The 12,004-nt window shown below is 43.1% G+C and overlaps 1 protein-coding gene across 1 annotated transcript in view; it reads right to left on the minus strand.

The window, feature by feature from the left end:
• LOC131281881 (CYFIP-related Rac1 interactor B) overlaps positions 1 to 11,409 on the minus strand; it is a 28,719-nt gene extending 17,310 nt beyond the window's left edge. The window contains exon 1 of the mRNA XM_058311242.1: positions 11,148 to 11,409. Coding sequence (XP_058167225.1) covers positions 11,148 to 11,330 — 183 coding nt within the window. The 5' untranslated portion in view covers positions 11,331 to 11,409. The remainder of the gene's footprint in view (positions 1 to 11,147) is intronic.
• Between the last annotated feature and the right edge of the window lie 595 nt (positions 11,410 to 12,004).

The raw sequence follows: 12,004 nt of genomic DNA on the forward strand, positions 1-12,004 counted from the left end.
AATTTTGTTAAAACAATATTTCCATTTCCAAACTTCCAAATTCCAATTCTTTCGTTTCTTTTTAACAGAAACATTACGCCAGAATAACAAAGAAAATCCGGTGCAAAAGTTTTACATCGCTCGAATCCCAAATAACCGACCATTTTCAGGTGTGCAGCAGATAGGCGGTGTTGGCAAGTGCGGGAAAGAAAATTGCTTTTCCCAGCTCGGGAGTGTGTTCGTCCACCACCGTCGTGTTTAAATGGTGCTTTGTTTCGCTGAAGATGGGGAAAAATTGGGACGAAAAGTGGTCGATAACCCGGTGCTGGCACACTGTGAACAACGGTTACATTCGGTACACTCGTTGCTTTTCCGACTCCCTCCGAAAAGTAGTAGTAAAACAGGATCTATAGAAAACCTGAGATGAAAAACGGGACTGTTTCGATCGATTTAAAGTAGGTCAGTTACACGGAGAAACCATTTCTCGTGGATCCTTGCTGCCAGCAGCTGGCGGGAGTGGGAACCATTTTCGGTCTGTGTTTCACCAAGAATAGCGTTCGCCTGTAAATACAACAGAAGGCTGTCTGGTGGAAGAGTTATTTGTTTGGAGAGAAAATTAACTCCATCTGCTAAGGAAGGCACGGAATGCCTGAGGTTGGAGGTGACACGGGCAACGTTTTCCAATTACAATCTGTGAAATGTACACACATATTTTCGTCTCGTCATTGTCGGCAGCAGCCGTTTGGCGAAATATTTCACTCGCTTTGGAGCTCATAAAGCGGCCTCCGGGGGTACAAGCTATTGGCAAACCCGCGTGCACTTAACTGCACGCTGTTCCGTTGCTTTATGGCCACGTACGTTGATGAAGGGAAACGCCGTGAAAATGTGCACATCGTATGCAGCCAAAATGCACACACAACGCCCGGGCAGCGTGCATTTCTCTCCCGTTCCGTTTACGATCCGGCACACAAATGAATTTATTTCATCACGTTTGTGCTCGCGCCTGCGACAACAACAAGCACAACAACGACAATGCGGCCAGTAGTTAATCCAAACACAGGGGGGTGGGGGGGGGGGGGGGTGCCTCGTGTGCAATCGATACACACACTCGAAAGGGTAGACGTGCACAAGGAAGCGAACGTGTTGCATGTACGCGCGTAATCCGGAAGTGCAATGGCCGCCCGATGAGAATGGCGTTACAATAATGGCAACCATAAGCCGGAAGGAAGCGTAAAGGGGTGTTGAGTGAAAAGGGGGGAGAGTGGGCTTCGGGGGCCTAAGACTCAAACAATGTTAGGATAAACGTGACAGATCGCCCCAAAAACACTGAAAAGTGAAGAAAAGATGTTGGATTTGGATTTGTTGTTAAAAACATGAAACAATTTTGATGACAAATTTAAATAAAACTTTGTGAAAGTTCTCTCTTATGGAAGGACATTCAACGATAATCAGGGGGGTTAATCGGGGTTCATCGTCGTGTTGTTCACGTGGTTGGATAATCTTCAACGCCTTACCGATTGCAAAAGTTCAAAAGCACGTAGAGAACTACAGAAAACAATAAAAAAGGCTATGGGTGTAAAAATGATGGTAAAAGTACGTGATCCTTCGCGTTTGCCTTGCTGTCGAGTGCGTTGTTGAGCAGAAAATGGACACGTGTCGCAAGGACATGTCGACAGCGGCATAATTTTGCACCGTATCGTCCTTGCTTACAAACACACACACACACACACCCGTCAACATTGTCTGAGTGGTGTTGGGTTTGTGGTAATCACAGGCTCCTCTCACTTGACGAAGAGACTGGGACAGAATTCTGAACCGACATGAGCAATGAAATTACCAACATTAACCCGTGCGGCGCATTTTCTTTCCAACCGGGGGGAGGGAGAACAATGAAAACCTGGAGAGAATTTTCTTCTGGCGACCGAAGAAAGCCGGCGCAGGCGATTGTCCGAACAAGTGGTGCATTCTAAGTCGAGCAGAAGACGTCCATTCTTTGCGTACGCTTGATGAATAAATAACACCTCGAGCGGGCCCAAGATCCGTGGAGATGAACGCATGAACTGTCAAACGCAAAATGCTACAGCTCGAGGACACTCGCGGTAAGGCCGGAGGAGTGTTAATGTAATGTCTTCTGGAGGAGCTTGCACAGAAGACAAAGCAAACGAGCAAACTCATTCTCGTGCCCAATTTATGAGCTTGCGGTAAACGAAAGTACGGCAAGTGGTTCATAAGTAGGAAGAGAGAGATTTTCTTAAAGAATTCGATAAACTGTCAAACAAACGGGAAAATATTATTTACAAATCGGAAGTTTTGCTCATGAATTTGAATAACTACTTGATTCCTGGTAGAGCAAATAATTATTACATTTTGTGCTTTACAACAAACACCAATTTTAGTATTTCATTACAAGTAAAATGTGATTGTAATGAATTAAGGCAACGAGTAGAATAAAAAAGTACGTATAGCATAAGAAAGAATCCTTTTTTCAAAATCATTTAGAACAATACGCTTTTATTTCAATTTAAAATCATTGAGTCATTGAATGGTTGTAAAATGGTATATACAACTCTTTTTCAGGCAATGTGAGTATACATAGATTGTAAACAAAAATGTATATAGATGTAGCTTACTACTGATACTAAAAAACTTTAAATATTTTGATTTTTTTAATACCATTTCAGTTTATTTCTATATGCCTAATGAATCATCAACAATACAAACTAAAGTATACAGTCACAGTAAGTGTTTCGTATAAGAAATAACTTTTTAACTGGCGTTTGATAACTCTTCTCTGGATGCGTGGCTTTAGTTGCAATGTGAATGAATTGGAATCTAAAAGAACACAAAGTTACTTAAAGGAAAACAGGAATTCCGTAGAACAAGTACAAGAGTAATTACTTCATGCCTTTGTTTTACAGCAAAACTGGTTCTAATTTTAATTGAATTTTCCATCCCATTTCCTGGACTCATTAACTTTATTAGTCAGTGGACAGCTCACTCACTCACTCACTCAAGTCTTTAGTGTGAGTTATGGAGTGTTACCATTCGGTACATTATTTTAATAAAGCATCGTCCGTACCTTTCCACGTTGCATTTGTGGTCGTCCATTGTTAGATGGGGTGTGCGAAACGGGGTATTACTTTTCGCGCACACCTTCAAGGTACGGAAGAGCGGGGTGGCCCATCATCAACACATCGGGCTCATCTACTCATCGTCACCAGCGTCGCGAGACGCGAACGGTGGCGTGACTCATCCGACGGACACCTACGGCCGGCCGCGTTTCGGTCCGACAGCTTGGACTTGGGATGGCGGTAATGCCCTGGGCCTGGGTGCTTTTTTTAATTCAATTTGATAGTGCACTCCTCACCCCTTCCCTTCCCTCGCTGTAGACGACATTCTTGGCGACTTCAAAGCGGACCTCGTTCTCTTCCGCCCCGCCGGGCGAGTTTGATGGTGGATCCGGATATGGAAAAGGGACCACGTTGAGATGCGTAAAAGGCACCTCTCTTTCACCGTCCCACCACTCTCGCCATGGTCCCACCACGGTGCGTGTGTGTGCGAACAAAGCGAATAAATTTAAACGAGCAACGAGCAAACGAGCGGCATGGGCGGACGGTTGGTGGAAATGGTCGCCGGAAGTGGCGGTTGGATGATTTCGATTTCGGTCCCCACATTTGCACCATTTGCGCCATCCGTCCACCCATCCAATGTTTTGCTTCCTCCCACTGGAGATGTCATCGCGGCGTTCTGCTTCCCTCGATTCCGGCGTTTGGCTTTAGCGGGAGAGGGACAGTTTTGTAACCAGTTTGGAGGGAAATTGAATTATTTCACCGTAACGGAAGCAAAGTCGAAAATGAAAAGTACAATTGCCTCGGGTACGACGCGCCCAAAAAACGCAAAACACGCGATTATTGGGGTCGTGGGGCGCGTGGTTCTGAACACGATTGGACAATGACAACGCACGCATACACAAAAAAAGGGAAAACCGCCAGACAACTGCTGCCCGCCAACGGAGCATTCCACCAGACGCCAAAGGAATTAAACGGCAAATGCGTGGATGGCCATAGGGAAAGTAAGCGTAAGAATGGCCGTCACATTGACTTTCGTGGCCTTCGGAGGCGCCATCCTTCGGCCGATTGTGTCTCGATATGCGATGGATTAACGTTCCCAATCCTTCCGAAAGCCAGCACCAAATCGACGTCCCATTAAATTGCTCCTTTTTTAAGCGCTCCATGTTTGTCATTTTGGCGACAGCATAATTTCACTCTTTGTCTGCATGTTTCTTTCGTAGTTGAAAAGTAAACATTTATATTAACAATAGGTGCACAACCGAAAAAAATAAATAAATAAGGTGTGGCATTTTGTTATTTGTTTACATTCGATGCATCGACTTAAGTTGTGTAAATGAAATTCAGATTCATGAACCAGAATGATTCTTTGTGTTTTAGAGATTCATCAATCGTTGAATGAGAGATTCATGAATCCCTAATATTAATCAATTGATGAAAAGTGATGAGCAAAAAAAAAGGGTAAAGAGACCTCTTTGTTTTTGGTCGCATGATCCACGCCAATGAAAGAATCATAGAGATTTATGAATGATCCATGAAAGATGCATGAAGATTCATTAAGGTTTCGGTTTCATTAGCGTTTGAAGATTCAAATCCCATAAGATTCATGAATCCATGTGAATGTATCTTAGCTGAACGATTCGTATGAATGAATCTCGAGTCAAAAGATTCATAAGACACAACACTAATCCACACGTTAATTTTAGACAATTATGTTTGTACTTTATATGTACTTATCTTTATTTTATCGTTTACTTCAATTTACATCTTCTTTTTGGGTTTTTTTTTTCATGAAATAATTGATTACAAACATATTTTTATTTCAAAAAATTATTTGCTGTTTCGATATAATGTTCACAGCATTAGGTTGGAGTTGTATAGTATCTTTCGAAAATGTTTGTTCTAAACCATTTAGCAATAATGAAAAAGTGTTTTTATGATATAAATTAACATCAAACCCTTATTCTCACGAGTTAGTAGGGTTAGCTGAAAGCCAGCAATAAGTCAACGCAATTCGGTTGGGTGTTGGCCGTCTACTATCCCTTAAGGTTTTATCGCCACCCCGAGGCTCCACACCAGAGGCGTCGTCGTTATCTATCGCCCGTTTATTATTTGCTCGTCGACGATGACGCAACGGTTGCAGGGCGAAAATAGCCGCAATTCTCTTTTTACTCCCCAGTTTTTTTTTGTTTGTTCATACTCCAAACACTAAACCAAACGTTGAGGGCACACTATTTCGCGGCGTTTGCGCGTGATTATTGTAACGCGGGGAAGGAAAAACTAGTGGCGGTAGGCGTGCGATAGGACAACGCCGGTGGTCGGCTTGGTTTGCTAAGTAGAAGAGCATAAGCTTTTTTTCCCCACCCGTTCGGTTTGATTCCGCAAACGTTTGCCGAGATAACGTTTGTTGTTGGTGTTGATAGTGCAAACGGTTAAGCGAGTCGCCAAATATTCGTTTAATCGGTTCGCTTCCGTTTGCGATTGATAGGGAATTGATGTTATTTGGAATTCTAGGAACTAAGCTTCCCTGTTTGAGTCCGGTACTCTGATAGCGTGTGCTGGTAATATTACCAACTTTGAACGTTGAAGTTAGACTTAACAATGAATGTATGGGTTATTGTAACGGGACGGACCTTCGTAAATAAATTAGACGAAGGTCTTGTAAAACAGCTCATGTTCGATTATGTATTATTGAAATATATAATATATCACATTCCTGGATAGTTTTAAATTTTTATGGCATTATTAAAAAGAAAAATGCGCCAAGCTATGAATTATTATTATATTACTTGTTCTAACGCTTAGACTCATCAAGCCAAAGCTACAAAAATGATTTCAGTATAGTTATACTTTGAAACGAGTTTAGGTTGTTTTGTTTCGTTTTCCCCGTGTTTTTTTTAAACAAATCAATGAAAAATATTTTATCCGTTTTTATTTGACCGACTTGAAACTCGTTTGCAAATAGGACACGTACATCATATTTTTATTTTTCCATCGTTTAACTAGTTGCGGCTCCACTACTAACGTTTGCAGAAAATAAAACCTCATATCTCCAACACCTAATCCCCACCCACACACATGAAACAGCGCCCCGACTATCCGCCCACCATAAATTAGAGCTTCCTCTTGGGGGTGCGATCATCACACCGAGGCAAATTGTATGCATTCCCGGTCCGACTTTCGCCAACTTTTGCTTCCCCATTCGGGCGGAATGGGAATATTAAATCTCAAAAAGCGCACAACAGAACGAAGGGGCGAACGGTTTGTCTAGTTTCCGAGGTTATCTTATCTGTTCGGGAGCCTCTTGTCGGTTTGCCCTTGCTTCTCTCCACCGTTGGGAGGGTTTGGTTTTTGCGCCCCCGTGTCGCATGCTCACGATTAAAGATTACTATTGTCGCGTACAAAATTGATCGTTCGGAGGGAACATACACAGGAAAAAGACACTTTCCGTGGCTCCCATCGCGCTCATCGATGACGAGCTAATAAATAATCAGTGACGCTGTTTTTCATTTTTTTTCCTCAGCAACTATCTGAAACTGAGGCGTACAGAAGGTGGCTCGACGCATGGCTAGAAATGGGGATGCCGAATTTATTCAATCGATCGGAAGCGGATATTCCGTTTTCCGGTCTGTGAATTACTTTGAATGAATTAAAAATATTTTTTACATAATACTTTTGAGTTTAGCAGCAACAGTCACATTCCCTCACTTCCAATTGGCAAACCAAATCCAAAGCTAAAGGTAAGTGAAACAGCATCGACAATAATCGATCCGCTACCATCGATATCCATCGTTCATGCCCGCCGGGGTTGGAGCTTCCTCATTCCGGGCGTTCGAAAATAGAACCATTGCGACTTCCACACGGTGGCCACCGGTGGTTGGAAAGAGCGCGGAAAAACGGGGTCACTTTTAATGGGCTTTCCTTTTTTTTTCGCTCGCGTGGCTGGTGCGCGGATGCGCTGAGAGACGATCCGTCGGCGCTGGTTTTAGAATAGATATTTCCTTCTCCTACCCACCCCAATTTCCACCGGTTCATTTTGAGGGCCTTTTTCCGCGGAACGCCTTGGGGGCGGAGGGTACGCATGCTGTCGAGGGTAAATAAATGTTCGCGTAAAGTGTACCGCCGCCGCCGCACAGTGGGCTTTAACGCGGAGGAATGGGACGGTTCCGTGGAGTCGTGATAATTTCATGTCTATTAAATGGTATAAAGCACGCACGGTATTTTTAAGCAATAAAAAAGCGCAATCAAATAAAAATTCTACCGAAAAAAATTTTATAAGAAAAAAAAAGTTGTATGATAGAAGATTGGCCAACATTAGCGAACGGACAAATTTATGCTTTTTATATTCTTAGTTGCGCTGCATTCTTTCATAGGAGTACTAATATACATTTTTGCATTCAAGACCTTTTTTACTTTACTACTACTTACTAAAGTTTACTGGACAGTATTCATACAACACGTCATATAAGCTAAGTAACTTTTGTGACTTGATAAAATTATTCCACTTTGCATTGCTTTGATATGCTTACAATTCTGAAATCATTAATTAATACAATATTTTAACAAAGATCTGTTTAATGGATTATGCAAAACCACTATGAGCCACAAAAACGGAACCAAACCCCGACGAGGAAGAAGAAAGCGGTCGAGAAATGGTTTCATATTGCCTCACTTGGAGCGAAAAAGAAGTGCTCTGCTTATGAGATGAGCCGATTTCTTCTTCATATGTACTAAAACCTCTACAGCCACGTAAAGAGGGGGGAAAATTGGGAGTGATGTGGATGGTAGGGTTAATTTCCAACGCGAGCATCTTCGCACCAAGTGGGATCTTTTCTTCCGAAAATATTGTGAAATTATAGACCACGCGCGCGCGAGTTGGGAGGTCGTTGAAAGACGATGATGGTTCCGGGAGATGTGTTTTCCATGTATCGGCTCAGGGAAAGTGAGAGTTTTTCTCCGTTTGCGCTGAAGCGCGCACTTGGCCAGTGGGAAAAAAAGTGGAGAATGTTTGTTTTGTTAGCGCTAACCTCATGTTTAAAAAAATATTATTACCTACACATTTGGGATTCTCGAGCTCGACCCAAAATTCTTTGAGAAACTTTGCAGAAGATAATGCGTAAAAGCAAAACTTCCTTACAACGGGCGTAATTATTTTCCCATTACGAATAATTCCAAACCCGTGAGCAGAGCAACACTCGAGAAAGCAATTTTCCTGCTCGAGGTAAGTAACGAGGAGCAAATGTAAACAATTTTTCTTTGCCTATTAACAAACGAAAATGGCCCTCCAGGAAAGGGGAAAACATGGTGGAACCTTTCGGAAAACCGCCAAACGAATGTGTCTGATCGAAGTGGGGGATTTGTCAAAGTTGTCGAAACTGACGATCTACACACCGTCCTACGTACGATTAATGGACGTGCGGTGAGGGCAAAGGCCTCGCCCAGCGAAGAAAACCGTACGATGATGGAAAAATCAACTAAAAAGTAAAGCAGACAGATGTGTGGCGACAGACGCCGGTTACATCTCGGTGGATTATGTTAGTCGAAAAAAACGGCAACTTTGTTTTGGGGCGGAACAAATAATCTCAGAAGAGGCAACGCGCACCGAGACTCATGTACCTAAGGCCAACATCTCGGCAACGATCTCCTCCCCTCTCCTTCTCTTGAACCACAACATTAATCCGTGGAAAGTCTCCGCGGGGCGAGGGGCCAAGAAAACGGATGTGGCGTCCATCTCCAAACTGCGTCGTCGTTTTCGTAGACGTTTCCTTTGCTTGTCTGTATGGTAGAAAATGTTTTTTTTTTGTTTTTCGGTGGATTTGACTCTGATGTTACGGAAAAGTGAAACCACCTTCATTGTGCCGTTGTTGTTTGGCTAATGTTTACTTAATTACATCAACCTGCCCATCTGCCCGTTAAGGTGGAAAAGCCCGACAGCATAACCCGTAACGTGATGCAATGGCAAAATAAAAGGTAGGATTAAGAAAAATAAAACAACATGGAAATTGGATGCGCTTTTCGATGGTATTACGGGGGTAACCATGCTAGGGGGAAATTTATGGGTTTCTTGCATTTTGTCATGGCTTTGCTAAAGCTTAAATTAAGCGGTTTCATGCGTATTACTAATAGTAGAAAATAATTTTCATGACCATGTTTGAAATTCTAATTGAAAATTATTAAAACTGATCAAATGTGCATCAAGTGCGACTGTTTATTTCTTTTTGTATGCTCCAAAACCATTGACGTTTCACGAACGTTCTGATGGGAATTCCAACACAAGTCTGATAAGTGCTATTAATAAAGCAACATTACACATATCTATCTTATTACGGTTAGCAGGCCACCAAACGCAGACCTCTTTATGTGTATGAAACCGCAATGGACTGAACTTTGCAGGGTGGGTATCAAATTATGTACAGTTTTTCTTTCCATTCTATGGACGAAAGCTTCCATTACGCCCGAAGGAACAATCGGGGATCAATTTCGGTGCGAAAAAGGTGAAAAAACATATCAAAACAGAAGAAAGTTTTCCACCGAAAAGCTACGATTGGGTGTGTGATAATTTGATAGCTCATCATAGACACGGGCGTCCGACAAACAACTCCATTAAACTTGACCCCTTGTGCTCCCAATCTGTGCCATCTCCACCATTTACCCGCAGGGTTGAGCCGCTCCCGTTTCGTTGGAGGAAAACACTAATCAATAATCAACCAACAAACTCAGCCTATTCATCACAAGCAATTCGATGTGTGATTGAAGGGAAGAGTGTGTAAAAAGTTATTTTTCCTTACTTCACATTTCAAGTCCGATGGATTCGTCCACATGCAATACTTTCACCGAAACTTCGCGTGCCAAAAAGGAAACATGTTTGATAAAAAGACGCCCGATAGCGTGGACGGTGTGTTGATGACGATGGGGAACGCATGGGCGCAACGAATCAGCGTGGAAGTTTCTTGAATCTAGTTAACCCACAATCCCACATTTCTACACCAGTAAGAAAGGGGGAGAAGGTGAAGGCGCGTAGCGATCGTTCATTTTTGCTATAAACATTAATTCGATCCAAAAACACAACCCGGCGAAGATTATACAACAAAAAGGAAAGGAAATATGGTGATCAAGCGTTTGGAGGACGACATTCTGCACAGAGATGGATAAAAGAAAACATCGCACTAGCCAATCCAAGGGGCTTGGCACTTATACTTCGGATGGGTAAGGAAATCATAACATAAATAATGCAAACAAATGAGTGAAAAGATAAAAAAAAGATGCTATCTAGAAAAGAAACAAGGGCCAAAGATCAAGTGAGAGATGAGAAAGCAATGAGACAACAACTGTATTTCAATTTCCAAGGACACAGCGCAGGATGCGGAGTGAATGGCATCGATTGCTCTTATCGTCCTTGAACAACATTCCTCCCCGCGCATTGTTCATCTGTCAAACTAGCGACTGACAACATCCTTTGCTCCTGTCAAACGAGCATCAAAACACAGCCTCCCTTGACTAACACACATTTCCCACCATTTTGTCCCTTGTGCATTCTGATGCAGCAAAATCGCGCACAACCACCAGTTTAGCAGCTACTGGGGTTGTGTGTTGATTAAGCTTATCAGCACCACGAATAATTGGAGTAGAGAAAAAAAAACAACCCTCCAATCGTACGCACACAAGGGCTACGGCTGTTTAAGGGCTGGTTGTGGTTTTTATTGTTTTGTCCCTTGTGTGTTGGTTGCGCTGATAAGAGCATAAAACGCGTGAGATAAGAGCATTGGATGAAAAAGGGAGCCTTTTCTCTCAGTGTCAGCTGCAGGCGAGCAGAAGAGACCCTCGTCTCGACTATCCTGTTTGGCGGTCAAACTCACAGTTGAGCCTGGGTGAGTTTCCTTCCTTTTGCAATCCTTTGTGTCGATCCCGCTCTTGCTCTCGTAGCGCTTTGTCTCTCTGTTTCGATTGACTTTTCACACCTTGCACAATCCGAAACAACTTGCGGTACGGGATGGACGGAGCCGCCTTTTCACATCCTTGTTGCAGACGTGCTCCGAAAAACGTTGCTCTGTTTTCGCGTCCCACATACCCTTGAGGGTGAAAGAAGAAAAAGCGACCCACCTTGTAGCACTGGATTTCGTCCAGCACGATCTCGGACTGCCGCAGGACGTGGTCCACCTCCTCGTACACCTCCCGCTCCAGGTCGGTTGGGGCCGCATTCTCAAAGTCCAGGAACACATCGTACGTTTTTGGCGTGCAGCAGGTTGATTCATCCCGCGCCAGCAGGCTCAGTAGCTTCCCCATGACTCACTGTGCGGGTTTCGGGTGTGTGTTTGTGCGTGTATGTGCGACGCAACTAAACGATGCTGGTATGATGCTCTTTTTTTTACTTCCAAATTGCGCGAGAATGTTTCTCGGGTTTTGAGGGACTCCAAGGCTACTCTAATGCTTTGGATGCTGCTGGCAAGGACACATGTAAAAACTAAAATCTCACACACTAACACTCCGACGTCGTTTATGTGAAAATTTACACCGTTTTGCCTTTCTTCTTTCGTTACACTGGATCTAAACTATATTTTCTTCGGGAATTTAACACTTCCGATTGAAGAATTCCTGCGGCAACCGGAGCACCAACACCAAAAACACCAACCAGGGTGCAGTGCACCTTTGTTATTCTACGTACTGAATTGCAGATTTTTTCATTGATTTTCCACAGAACCACTTCCTAATTTTCACCGGACTCGCAAGGTTGAATTAGAATCTACACACAACCCGCGATAAGCTGTAAAAGATATAGAATAAGAGAATTAAAGTAATGCTCAATTGAAGGGAAGATTGATATAATTTTCCCCCTCACGCGATGGTCAGGCGAGAAAAAGAGGTTGAATTATTTTTGGAAGCCTTTTTGTTCAAAAATATCCACATGCCAGCGAACCTTCTTCATACTAGGCCTCCCGCCGACAGTGAAAACTTGGTTG

The sequence above is a fragment of the Anopheles ziemanni genome, chromosome 2 (assembly GCF_943734765.1).
Source record: "Anopheles ziemanni chromosome 2, idAnoZiCoDA_A2_x.2, whole genome shotgun sequence".
NCBI classification, from domain to species: domain Eukaryota; kingdom Metazoa; phylum Arthropoda; class Insecta; order Diptera; family Culicidae; genus Anopheles; species Anopheles ziemanni.